The sequence below is a fragment of the Rhipicephalus sanguineus genome, chromosome 5, assembly GCF_013339695.2.
Source record: "Rhipicephalus sanguineus isolate Rsan-2018 chromosome 5, BIME_Rsan_1.4, whole genome shotgun sequence".
Lineage (NCBI taxonomy): Eukaryota > Metazoa > Arthropoda > Arachnida > Ixodida > Ixodidae > Rhipicephalus > Rhipicephalus sanguineus.
The window spans coordinates 51,097,385-51,111,827 of NC_051180.1; the positions used below are offsets into that span (position 1 = coordinate 51,097,385).

At 45.1% G+C, this 14,443-nt stretch overlaps 1 protein-coding gene across 1 annotated transcript in view; it reads left to right on the forward strand.

Moving 5' to 3' along the window:
- LOC119393622 (glycine receptor subunit alphaZ1) overlaps positions 1 to 14,443 on the forward strand; it is a 231,411-nt gene that overhangs the window by 145,168 nt on the left and 71,800 nt on the right. The window contains exon 2 of the mRNA XM_037660731.1: positions 12,920 to 13,020. Coding sequence (XP_037516659.1) covers positions 12,920 to 13,020 — 101 coding nt within the window. The remainder of the gene's footprint in view (positions 1 to 12,919; positions 13,021 to 14,443) is intronic.

Here is a 14,443-nt window from a genome sequence, read left to right on the forward strand (position 1 = left end):
CTACGCCATGTTACACGACCGCCCCTCGCTTTCGGGGGTCAATAGCTGACGGTTAAAAAAACTCAGTTTCGCTTAAGAGCGAAGCAATGAATGCGATACCAAAAAAAAATTCGGCAGATCCCACGTACCGTGGGAGTCGATGTTATGCGAATCATGTGGCGGTAGGTGACTGTGGCGTAACTTTTTTACTGAGTGACACGTTACAAAATGACGCTAAAGATTTGTATAAATTTTATACGCACACTTATATGTGTTGAAGAGCCGCATATGTGTTATATAACCAGTTGTTTACGGCTGGGTAACGCTGCTAATGGCAACGTGGGTATTACCAACACCAGAAGCGGTGAGCTGATATGTAGTGCTTATACGTGTCCCCAGAACGCATGCACGTTTCACGAACCCGTGTGCATGTGTGCAAGAAGTTCTTGACAGTTCTTGAACAAAGGCATCATCACCGTGATCAGTGAGCGCCAGCAGCTGGTCATGACTGGTCGCCAGCAGCTGGTCCATGTGTAGTGAAGTATGTGGTATAGTAGAGCTGTTGGAATTCGTGGATGCCTCGGTCATTTCGTCGACAAATTGTCTGTCGACAGAGCCGGCGACATGTCGGAACCTGAAGCCACCCTTCGCGTTGGTGAGGTATAGGCCGTCGAGGCTGGTAGGCCTGGATAGTGCTACGTAGACCAACATCAGTGGATGGTGTCTGTCGTATTTGTGGACTACCTGGGCGTATATGGCCTACGTAGCCTAGTCTACAAAGCGGCTGTCAATCAATCTGGCATCATTCTCGGTCAGCATGAGGCCATCGCCCAGCCTCGTAAGAAATGAAGAGGACACCGCGTCGTTCTGGCGGACTAAGTGCACTTCACGGTGCGGTGATGTGGATATCATATGTAACTTTCGTTAATGTATTCCTCCGGGGTCGAGCAATGCTTCTATATAGCTTGCTGAATCATAGGAATACAAACGTAATGTTTATTAGACTGCTATAAAAGCGGAGCCAACACTGGAACTACAGACGTTAATCTGATATGGCGCCTGTATTGTAGGAGTAGACATCGTAGGAGTATCATGTAGTGTTCATTGCTTTCTTGTAAAATTAGACAGCCAGCACCACAAACACAATTGACGTTGCACCAATATTACGCCTGCGCAGGCTGTTTTTCCAAACCAACTTATAGACCTGGCGTGGCTCAATGGTAGAATGCCTGATTGCCACGCAGAATGCTTGGGTTCGATTCCTGCTGGGATCCTAGTTTTCATTCTTTCCATTCGTTGAGTCAACGCTGCCGATGTTGGTTTTCCTTAACGCTCTAGCATTTAAGTTAACAATGTCTGTTCTCGCCGTTCCTGGGTAGATATCAACTCAATCACCTGTGGCGCATACCCGTACACCGCGGCCCGTGGTAAACGGGTATGTGCCACACGTGTCTAGTGGAAAGGGTTTGACGACGTACGCGGCAAGATTTTAAAGTTATTCATATCATGACCCGGCAGTCATATTCGTCAAATCCGTTTACCCTCCCATGCAAATTTTGGTCTACACCAAGTTGAGGAGGCGATCATGAGAGCACCCAGACGTAGGCGGCTAGATAGATAGATAGATAGATAGATAGATAGATACGTAGATAGAAACGCTCAAAGTGCCAGAGGTTCGCTAAGAAATGCTTCGCATTTAAAATTGTATTGTGAAACGAAGTAAGACTAGCAGCTAACTCTTTTGGATCCGATCTCGCGTAACTCAACAAAACGCTGGTTTAAGGGAATATGACCCCTCCAGGAACCGAAGCGTTTTCTTGCTCTGAGTTCTCTCAACGCGAAGTAAGCGTTGAGAGCACAGCAAGTTTACGAGCCGTCTCCTGATGCCTCGAGATAGCGCGCGCGCAAGCGACTGCGCCCTTCGAACGATGCGCCCCCCCCCCTTCCTCTCCCCTGGCGTCCCTTCATGCTCCTTACGAAAGACGGGCGGGGCGTTTCCTCTCTGTGTGATGAGCAATCGACGGCAGGCCCGCACGCGGGAAGATGTTATCTCATGCGCTGTCCGTGCGACGAAGACAGACGGCCGGCTAGTTTAATCTGCGCTTCAGCCGCGTTCGTCGCCAGCGCTCGCGAGCTTTCACCCGCGGCTAGAATGCGCGTGGTGATGTTGTTATTAATTTGGACTTTATACGGAAAATTACGGCAACGGTGACGGCAAAAATCCGCCGAGAGTGTCCATATAATTGCTATCGCAAGAGTCAATGTACGGGGCAGATTTCGCGCCCCCCCCCCTCTCTTAGGTGATTTGGGGGGGGGGCTGCCCCCCCCCCCCTGTGCGCACGCCTATGCTCCTGAGATGATTTTTTCCATGAGATTTGCAATGAATTGAAATATTTCTAGCCTTCATAAGAGCCCCATAATAATACTCAGGTGCTTGAATGTTAATGCAATATGCTTCTGTATTGCACTCCAGGATGTAAAATTCGCTGCTCCAAAGTGCTCCCAGATGCAAAATTATATGCTCCAAAGTGCTCCAAGATGAAAATTTTGCTGCTCCAGAATGCTCGAAAACGGAAATTTTGCTGCTCCAAAAATTGCTCCAAATCAGAAGTCCTCGGTAGCATCACTGTGTACATGCCTGGTGGCACTTGTGCGGTGTATAAAGATTGTGTGCTCAAGGAAATAAACTTTCTTTAGTAGTTTGCGCAATCCCACACTTTAGCGATAGCGCAATACTGAAGTGCATTTTACTTATTGGAGGCAAACCACGCAGACTCGCAAAACTGCTCACCAAGACAAAGCAGGCATAGATAGATGTGCTTTAATAAATATATCATGTTTATTTGTAGTGCTGGTGAAATTCCGGCATTGTTTGCATTTGTACTCCGTGATTGTTGGGAGAACAAAGTCAGGAGCATTGCATCCGTGGAAGTAGTTCAGATAAGGCTGCATGTGCGGAGAGCTTTTTTTTTTCTTTTTTTTTCAATTGAGCCAGATTCAGAAACCGAAACTGTGCTAATTTTGACGCCATTTTTTTTTTGCGAAGCAGTTTGAAGCGCTGGCTACGATCTCTTGTAGAACACCTGTCTGTTATGCAGAATGTCTGGGCTCGATTCCGGCTCGAACCCCCGGTTTTTATTCTTTGCGTCCACCGCAATTTTTCGCTCGCAGCCAACGCCGTCGACGCTGACACCGGCATTTTTGCGACGCGGTTACATTCACACTGTCGCGTTAAAAGCCGATGCTTGAAGTTTTGTTTTTGAGATGAAAGGAACCTAAGATATGTTGAGAAGTTGCAATGTAGCAATGGTAGCGTGTAGAAGAGAGCCGACACAGCCAAAGACGGGCCTTCGCCCAGGAGCGGGAAAACGAGGCAAGCATTTAGCGAAGCGATAACAACATTTATAACAGGTGAAGTTTTCGTAGTTCAAGGCCTGCCAGCATGACAAAGTCGGCTGGGGCGACTCCTCTGACAAGAGGCAGGCACGGCCTTAAATAACGTATAAGTCTATTGTTTCGCGTCCTCTCCACGGCGCTTGGGGCGTGGTCCACATTGTCCGCCCACTTTCAGGACGTCCTCCTAGCAGGCGGGGCGTTGACCGATAGTATAGTGAACCATGCACGACACTACACGGTACTGTTGAAGTCAGTTTGATTCCCATGGGCAAGAAGCCTGAGGAATGCCGCCTGCGCGGTCGGGGCACTCACAGTTCGGTGGAGGCCGGCACAGCACGGTGGAAGACGGACCGTACCGAAATGGCGTTGGTGGGGGAGAGAAGAGTTCGTCGAAACTCTGGCGAGTGGCCGATCCTCCCATGGGAATAAGCGTTGCTCGAGGGCAACAGCTGTGGCACAACGAATGCTAGGTATACAATATTTATTAAATAAGAAGGCGTACGTTTTAATGCGATAGCGTTAAAGAGCTCATTTCGCAGAAATTCTGGCGTCGGCATCGGCGTCGGCGTCGTTGGATGTGAACGAAAAATCGGCGTTATCCGTGACCAAGAAATTGAGAAAGATGCAAATAAAATAAATAATAAAAAACTTCGGTTCGAGTGAGAATCGAAACTAGCCCGTTTGCGAGGAAAGCAGGTATTCTACCACAGAGCCACGCCATTGCTTGAAACTGCTTCGAGAAAAAACACTACATGAATGTCATGCAGTAGGAGGAGCCATCTTAACGCACGTAATATTGCGCGGGAGAAGCGCAGAATCGCGCCAGGCGTCCAATCATGTGAACTGTGCAATGAGTGGGTGTTCTAAAGGAACACCCGTTACAAAGTGCTCAGGCATATTTAATCATCATCATGAGCAAGAGCATCAACAAAGTGAGCAGCTGCGTAGGTTCGCCTGTTGCCTTACGGACGCGTAGTGGGCCCTTCGCTGATTCGCAAGAGGAGGAATTGGGCACAGCGCAACTGTAATTGCAGTGGGCGTTCTAGGATAATTTGAAACGGCCAATGTTACGCGCACAGACGTTCTTTTCCTTGCGGCGCGGATGAGGCATGCACTGAGAGAGAGAATAAAACATTGATTTCTAACAGGTTGAGTCGCTATAGTGGTGGGACCTCCTAGCCTGGAAGACCGTTTGCTCTTGCGGCCGGCCGGGCTTTGCTCGACCAGCGCAGGGCTGGGCAGTATCGCGATACAAGAGTATCGCGATGGTATTTCAGAGATACTTTTGAGTATCTGTATTTCTGTATCGAGATACATTTGAAAAATGTATTTGTATCTCAGTAGTGAAATACATTTACGATGTATCGCCTGTATCGCGATACTATGCGGGACACGGGTAGCTCGTTACATTGTTGTTTTGTGTCGGAAATGAGTTGAGGCGTGTTTCCAATGGGGGAATGACGATTTTTTGTGCCAAGACAAGCAAAGGCGCGCCGCCGGTCGCCGACAGATAGGGCGGTGATGGTTTCCGCTCAAGCACAGAATGATCCATGTGGTAAAGCGCGCGACAACGCAGACGGCAGAATCGCGGGGGCAGTGTTGTCGGCCTCTGCCGACGAAAGTCGCTGTCTCTCAAGGTCAGTGCAGCACGCCTAATTTTTTTCGGGTGGCAAGCCATTACTTCGCGACTCCCCGCGCGGATACCGCCTTGGAACAGGCTTTGCAATGCTTCGCGGGCGTTCAGTTCTCAAAGCGGCGACACTTTCAAAAGCAGTTCCCGTAGTCGCGGCGGAAGTGACTAGAAGATGGCTATCTTTGACGCGCTTTCAGCCACCTCTCCAATGTCGGGGTGCGTTCCTAATTGATGACATGCGTGAAACGGTCTTTTGTGGTAGCAGGCTCCCCCACCGCCGGAGCCGACTTCGCCTGTTGCGGCTTTCTAAAATGGGTGCTGGTAGCGTCGGTGGTGGTGAGAGCTTCATCGAAGCCGATAGGGTCAGACGGCTGAGGATTCCGAAGATGGGGACCGACTTCGGATTCTGAACAGTCAGAACAACCTAAGTGAGGGCGGAAGTGTTTCGGTATCTAGATGACCCGAGAAGAGATATCTCCAGGCTGCAGGGTGATCCGGCTATGAAGGCAGTATTTATTCACTATAACACGAATGTGTGCTCGCCTTCAGCGGTAGACAAACTTTTTTTTTCGTGAGTCTTGTGCTGAGGCTGAACCGACGCTGTTAGAAGACAGCCTATTTGGGAAGCTTACACAGCAACCTTCTTAGCAAAGCAGATCTTCAAAATAAATGTGTGCTTTTTTTCAATTCACTGAGGTTCATTAGTGCACTAGAAGAGATTCATTAGTGATTCGAGTGATTTGCTTAAAGTGTTCTACTTCTAGTATAGCTTAGTTTGTTCGCCAAGTATGTCGATTTCGGTGTCCAATCATTGTTACTGTTGCTGTGAAATAGTGTATTTTTATTGCAATTGATACTTGTAATTGTCATTATTACTAATTATGTACTTTGTCCGCCCCCCTCCCCTGCAATGGCTTAATGGCGCTGAGGGTACTGTGACAAGTAAATAAATTAACTGAACGTTTCGATGCGTTGCAACTTAAATTACAACATTATGCTGCATTAATAAGTGTCCTTGCGTAGTATGAGCATCCTTGAAATAAAAAAAAGTATTCCAGTATCTGTATCGCAGTAACTGTATTCCGGAATACTTTTTTCGCCTTATTGCAGAAGTATCTCCGAAATATCCCGTTACGTTAAAGGCAAATGTATCTCAGTATCTGTATTTTAGGCTTCCAGTTCATGTATTTCGATATCTGTATTCCGGAATACTTTTCTGAGTATCTCTGCCCAGCCCTGGACCAGCGCTCGTTGCTGCGCTGGGTCATTGCTGGACAGGGTCGCCTCCCACTCGACTATTTGTACGATTGTGTTCGGCCGATATATTGGGATTGTATTGGCACTCCCAGACCATGTGGAATAAGGTGGCCGTCTGGGGACAGAATTTACATTGCGGATTGTACGCCGAAGGACCTACCTTGGACAAGGCATAAGGATTTTGAAAGGATAATGATTGTAAGCGTCGCCACGCGACCTGCGGGGACTTATCTAATTTAGGATCAGGTGGGGATAGAGCGCGTCTACTCAGCCTGGTGTGTTGCAGGATATCAGTATAGGAAAGGAAGGGCTGGGGTTTGTCCTGGTCAGCGAGATGTTGCGCTGTGGAGAAACAAAGCCAGGTTAGCAAAGGCGAGGCGCACGCGGCCCAATTACGCTGTCGCGTTATACTCTTGAAGGCGAAGCTCAAGCGTCCTCCAAGTTTTTTTTAATGCAATGTTACTGAGTAGTTCTCAGAGGGATGGAATTATTGGTTCTCAAAGAACCAACCTAACATTGTTCGGATGTCACAACAGATGCTTATAAGGAATCCTCTCTTTAAGGCGGTTTTCCCTTCGCCACGTTTTCCTCCTTAGCACTGTAACTCACGTGCCAGGAGAAGACAAACGGTTCTCTTCTTGGAAACAACCCCCCACCCCCTCACTTTCCGCTTCCTCTCTCTCGATATGCTTTTTTGGACTCCAACGTTGCTGGGCTGCCTGATGTATGGCTTTTCGAGCGGGCATGAATAGGGTGCCTCGAATGGCACACGGCGCCTTCCTAGGGCAGGGAGCTTCAAAGCTTACCACCGCCCCCTCTTTTTTCCCCTCGTCTCCCATTCTTTACTGATATTTGGTTGCTGCTATGTTTATATCGCTTGAACGTTTCACTTCCATCTGGCTATTTTTCGCGATATCGATCTCAATTTCCGCAGGCAAAGGCCGTTGACTGTAGAACGCACGTGTGCGCATACGCGCTTCTTGCGACTTCCAAGCAGGAGCTGAGACTCCGTGTGCCATTTTCATTGAAGAAGCGCCGCGGCAACGCAGCGTTCAATTTTTCTTCTTCTTCTTTTTTTTTTTTTTTGAAGGTTGGGGGATGCCGGTGACATAAGAGTGTCGGTTGGCTTTACTAGAAGGAGCTTTTATTTTAGCCGACAACGCTAGAAAAAAAGTGTTTTGGAACTATTTCGGAAGAAGATGCCTTATAACATTGGCACGGACCAAAGCAAACGAAACAGACACACAAAAATGGGGTGACCTCTTTATGTTTTCTCTTCGTAAGGCCTTTTAGCCTGTCGGGTTTCCCGCCATGTCACCGTGAGATGCGACGACGTGTGCGACGCGGAGCAGTCTGAGGCGCGGAAACATGAGAACTGCGTCTCTTTTTTATCTTTTTTATTTGTTGCTATAGGTTAGCCGGTCCGCATCGAGTTAGTCTGCTTGTCGTCTCTGCTAACAGACGTTCTGCCTCGGGCCGGAACATTGATTTCTATGACACGAGAGGCGGAAGAGGTTCGCATCTGTGTATTTGTGCGGCGCTGTCTAGCGACGAAACAGCCTGACATACGGTGCCGGCGTGCTCAAAATATACGAGGAGATTGCCGTACTTTAGTATAACAGGAACAACCGCTTTGCAGGCGTCTCGTCTCTCAGCTTAGACACGGTATCCCCGCGAGCGACATAATGTTGCAGCCCACAGTTGTGCCGACTAATGTAACACGATTGTATCTGTATCATTTAGCACAGCTGAATCACCTAAATTCCGTCATATATCTGTGATAGGCGCTAGCTTACATTTGCAGATCTCCGTGCGCTTTCTTTGTAACATCCTGCGACAAGTAGTGGTTTCAGCAAGCGTTTTACTACCCTATCTCACAACGAAACAAGAACTTGGAATATATTTGTTTTTCAAGCATAACACTGAAAACCTATAAAGTTAAGGAGGGTGATTCAAACTTCTGCATGTATAGAGACTCGATTTAAGGTTGATGTGTTAAAGCGATCCGGAAATGATTGTGACGTATATTAAAGCATAAACCACCACACTCTCTACATAATAGTAGACATGTATGGGAAATAGCACTGAAAATAAAATATTCTGGCAGCCAATACTGGACTACATGCGCACTGCCGGTAAATCATTATGCGAAGAGATCAAACATTAGTGCGGTCCCGTTCATATGTCATGAGCTTTTCTATGTAGTGACTGATGTTAAAAAGATTTTTCAGAAGCGTCTAATGCGTCGCTCTTTCTATAATATGCTTACGTATTAGCGCTCCGGCAATGATGCTTAGATTCGTTATGTCTGTAATAAAGCGATAGATATGTAAAATATTGCAGAAAAACTGGCAGCTTATCCAGTGCCCAATCTACGAGTTCTTCATTGGAATAGTTAACTTCAAAAGAGTATCACAAGCGCTTTTTTCTTTTATTTCAATCTCAGTAAAGTTCATGATGAATCTAATAAAAAGAAAAGAAAACTTCAGTTCTAGAAGAGGAAGCTTAATACCACGGAAAAAGGGCGGTCATAATATTAAACGTGCTTCTAAATTCAGACCTGGATTTCATACGCTTTAACAAATTGGTAAGTGAATTCCACAAATAATCCTGTATTTGTCTCAGTTAAACGTTTTCGTGCAGATCAATTAATCCCGGCTGCAAAACTTAGCAGGAAATGCATGGTTAAAAAAACTAGCAATGCATGTATCGATGGGTGAGCCTTGTCCAGTCGTCTTAATAATATTCAGAAAAACGCCAGCTGAATCATCGTCTAAATATACATGCATCGTCTCTTACAAAAACTCAGAGAACACAACTAAAGCACTGAGTGTTTGCTCAGTGCATAGCGGTATATAAATGAAAAGAAACAAGTTGTACATCAGGAACGACATCGATGAAATGCTAGACTAAAACAATAGGCTGACGAGCTACGTTTTCTACAGCGACAGCCTCGCTGGGCGTTACTAAAGAGTTAAAGCCTGAAAAGACCACAAACCTAAAATTGAGGCAGTGGTGTAAGTATATATGGATTTACCAACATGGCGCCAAATTAGGTCATCAGGGCTCGGTGTTCGTGAAATTGGAAAAGTGACTTCTTATTTCTGCTGCTCACTAGAACACACAAAATCTGAGCCAACGTCCTATTCGGCAGTGTGGAAGTCCTTGAAACAACTTCGTGACTACGCTTTGAAAACGGCGCTTACCCGCATCAGCTTACCTGCCTCGGCGTCACCTATGACTTCGGTAAAACTTCTACTTTGTGGCTCCCAGTTCCAAAAAAATGCCACTATAGTGGTGTCGATCGCAGTGGAGATCATAGAAGAAATAGTCCCCCAACAATTAGCAGTTTTGGTTTCGTTTCTGGTGTGCTAGGGGAAATTTTGCACGGTGTCGTCAATTGATGACGACGGGGCCGGAAGGGTTAACCTGAGGCAAAGAACAAAGCTCATATAAGTCAGTTGACGTCTCCTTGATTTCGTTTGTAGAGTCAGCGACTAATTAAAGAGTTAACCTGAGGTACAGAACAACGGCCATATAAGTCAACTGACTTCTTAATTTCGCTTGTAAAGTCTGCGACCAATTCGTTATGGAAGACCCACCCCGCCCTATACCGCCTGGCGTCTTCAATAAAGTTTCACTCAATCACCGTGTAAGACAAACCTCTGACATAAGTGGTCGGTTGTCCCTATGATATGAATGCAGATGCTTATTGTGTACAGTAAAATATTATGGAAAATGTCCCAAGGCTTAAAAAAACGTAAAGCAGGATTGTCCATCAGTGTGAGAGCCGGGTATTGTGTATTACTGTGCAGTATAGATGAATGCGAACAGTTAGTAGTTTCCATACACGTTGGCACGTTACATGCAGAACCTAAATGATAGCTGTGACAAAATTAGAGATGTCGTAAAAAGACAAATTTCTTGCTCACCTTGCCGACCTCGGCATGACTGGGCACACCAAAACCTCAACTCTGCTTAATTAGGACTAATTAGACTTTCATTAGTAGCTTAATTGTAGTTAGTTAGTTAGGAATTGCCATGCTCAACTAGACTTGATTATGCTTGGCTATGATTACTTTGGCTTAACTAGGCACAGCTATGTTTAACTTGGCTTGGCGTAGCCGCGCCGGCATGATAATAATTTCCTGTCTACGTCGTGAACTGGGCAAACGGCGGGCAAAACAGCTCTGCTGTAAAAAAAGGTCTCTTTACCGCTTGCAAGATGTGACGCGTAGCTCACAACAAGCTGCTCGTGAAACAGACTTAGACAAAGTCAAACTGTGTTGCATAAAGTCTTAAAGCAAATTGACGTCCAAGAGCGCGAAGTAAGAAGAGCTGTCTGAATAATATACAGCTAGCCTATCTCAACGATTCAACTGCTTTCTAACCATTGCAATAATGGATGCGCAGGCGCGGATGTGAAAGAAGCACTTTATCATGAGTATTTTGTTATTTTTGTAGTCTGCATGTCTCGCCGTAAGTCATGAAAGGAATAAAGTTTTTTCGGGATAACCTAAAAAATAAATTCGTTTTTGTTTCTGTGTCAGAAACATGACAAAATTACGAGGCACGCCGTAGTGGGGTACTGCGGGCTATTTTTACGTCATTGCAATGCTCAAGGTGCGACAAAATCTGAGTACATGAGTGTTTTTCGCATTTTGCCTCCATCGAATTGCGCCCCTGTTACCTGGAATCGAACCCGCTTCCTGTAGTTTAGTGGCGCTGCACCTTAGTTGTTAAGCTCGTACGGCGGGTGCAGAGTCGACATGTCTTTATCTTTTATCAAATCGTTTTTTTCATCGCTCGCAAATATAATATCTGTTGTTCTGAAAATAGTCTCCGATTACTATTTGCTATCATTTTTGCTCTCGGCTAGTTATCAGAGCAAACAACTAGTATAGAATATCTGGTCCATTATTCCTCTATAAAATAATGAACGAGCAAGATTCAGTACTGAATACGATGTAAAATAGGCACAGAACATTACTGTTTATCTCTGAGCTGTCTCTGATTGTTCCATTTGTGGTAGCAAGGAGACATATCATCATTATTAACGGTTACATGCATCAATTTAAACGACGAGGTAGATAATACTGCGGAAATATATAGCCACGCTAAATGCGCCCTCAAAATGTCACTTTAGGTATCATTAATATTCTATTGCACAACTGTAGTGCCGTTTACGCATCGACAGGCATTCTTTCATTTGAACAGGGATACGACAGTACAGTGAGTACAGCCGTCAGCACGCTCGCTGGAGTGCGGAAACGCCGCACGGTGGGATGCATGGGATGCATGAGCGCCGTCTCTCATTGGCCCCTGGTTCAATGTATCCCAGCCATCTCAAGACACACCTACATTCATGGAACTGCCCAACGTCTCTTCTATGTATAGATGAGGCGTTGAACTGCATGGACCTTTCTGAAACGTCTATATCACTATAGCTACAACAGCTGCATTTGTTTGCGATTACCGGCGATGACGCCGCATGGCAGGAGATCAAAAGCGGGCATCTCTACTCTTGTTGTCAATGCTTTTGTTTTGTGACAGGCTAGTGCTATCCGATGTCCGCCAGTAGAGATCGGTATTTTATTTATTTATTTATTTATTTATTTATTTATTTATTTATTTATTTATTTATTTATTTATTTATTTATTTATTTATTTATTTATTTACAGTATAGTGTAATCATGAAGGACCATGCAGGTGGGAAACTGTACAGTTGCAAATTTACAAGCACAAATGGAGCCGTAAGGCACATGAGCTCACAGAAAAGGGACAAAGCAAACCTATCGGCATATCTGCTATCGGCATATATTTGGCCTTAGCTATCTGGTAAGGCCACATCTAAGGCCATTTTGCAAACATAAGGCTAAATCAGACAAAAATCTAGTAAGACGTGCGGGACTATATGTGCACACGAAGCACGTGTACACGGGGCACGTGTACACGAGGCTATGATTTTTAATTTTTTTTATTCTCAATCCTAAACGTCGCCTGCCACATTAAAAAAAAATTTGTCTTTAGTGAGCTCGGACGAAAAGTCACCAAGCCACCGCTTTTCATTGAGTCACTGCAAGTTTTCTGAACGATTCTAGATAGAAAATGACATTTGTGGCTCGAAACATTCTTCAACAGGAATTGCCGCTGTAGCCAACACCTCGAAAAATGTTCTTGCCTTACTCAAGTCTCTAACTGTTCCCAGCAACCTCTTCTTCAAGAGTTTTTTTATCTCTTCAAGCCTCCATTTTCTCCAGAACTTGCGCCTTGTTTGAGCTTATGATAACTGTAACGTCATGATAACTGCTGCAAACATGCCGCACTTTTCATATATTTGTTTCGCGTCTGAGCTTTGAATTTTTATAGGCATTATGATGGTTTTTTGAATTTTGAAGGTATTCGTTTGCATCTCTTGTTAACGTCAAAACTCCTGCACGTCATCCCTACCTGTGCAAGCCAAATGCTTCTGATGTACAGCCGGAACCATTGCAATGTTTTCATATAAGCTGACATGAAGCTATGTCATCAAAGAAAAAATTGCGGCATTTTATATTGACTATAGTGCACTCTTCTCGAGCTGTCAGGAATGAAGAGTGCATTTAGGCATGCGAAATAGCTCAATAAATTACAATGTCGTTTTATTTTTTCAGAGGCTACCCAGCACCGGGACTCTTCGACGATGTCGACCTTCAAATATTGGACAACATCTTATGGAGCTACGACCGACGTATCACCCCTGGCCACCATTTAAGTGAGCTGAGTTCCTGTATTACGTGTTTTTTTCGTATTCTACCGATAGATCAAAGAACGAAAACAGGAGGAGAGGGAGGGATGTTAACCAGGTTTGAAACCGGTATGCTGCCCTGCACCGGGGAAACAGATGGGGGAGATTGAAAGAAGAGAAAAGAAAGAGAGACAGAGAGAATGCGAAGGAGATCACACACAAAGCGTCGCAGTTCGGTATACCGAACAAGCGGTCTTGTTCGGTATACCGCATCACTCTCAGTTTACAGCCACTCTTGTGAGCTCATATTCTTTCCCTCTCAATTACATGGTGCGAAAGAATATGAAGTATTGAGTTAGATTTAGTTGATAACAAGATTGCAATTGTTCATGTCAACAGGCTGAAGGCTGCATGGGAACATCGGCATAAGAGTACGCTGCATTGTTTATCTTGAACTACGTTCGTCCAAGCAAGAGAAAAGAAATGCAGCTGTTTATGTCATGCTCGGCCTTCGGTGCCGGCTAAGAGGTTTTATATAGAGGAAAAACCCACACTTCCCCTTCCTCCTCCACCCCCTCCCCTTTCCTTGGTTTGATATTTGCTTTGAGTTCCTTACTCGCTTAGCTCTTGAATTCTTCGGAACAATGCGCGTACAAACCCGTCCGCTATATTACTGACTACTAAGCCCTTTGTAACATGCACGTCGGTATCTTGTCGTCCAAGAAGTCATAGTGAAAGTATACTACAAGTATATAATGGGCAAATTCTTATCTTAGAGTTTAAAGAGACTGCTCAAACAATATTACACCAGAACCACATGAAATGATCATAGAACGACAGTTGCGAGCTCCCAAAGATCCTGAAATGTTTGATAAGCGTTCTGCAATTGTCCAGTCGAGGCTGAAAAGACGAACTCAAATAGGCCCTGCTTCGTTTTTCATACATTAAAAGACAGCGTGTGCCTTTTTTCGTTACCATGGTTTTCTTCCGCTGCGCACTGTTGCTGCATTTACTCTAAACGGGTTACTAAGAGTACAAGGTTTACAGTCTACCTCAGCGGTGGCGGGTCAGCTTCATCTAAAGAAGCTTTTAAGACGCTCTTTCCTGCCTATTTTTATTTAGCCTTTAAAAAAAAGTTCTAAAGCTCTGTTGTCTATACGGGCAGCTCTAAAAGCTACTACACTGTGTTTGTCCTCATCGCCTGGGCCGGGAATGGTCTATGGACAACGAGAAAACGACGTCTCGGTATGTTTTTTCTAGTAAAGCTTCGCATTACTACTCACATTACCTACACCCGGTTACACAAAGGTCTGTATTATTTACTAAGGTAGAAGAGAATGATACAGCCGAAACTGTCTCATACCACTGGGAGGTTTAGTGGAAAAGTCTAAAGGCTGCGAAAGTGAACTACTTCTTTGTTCATTTTAACTGTCTTTTGCAAAACACCGCA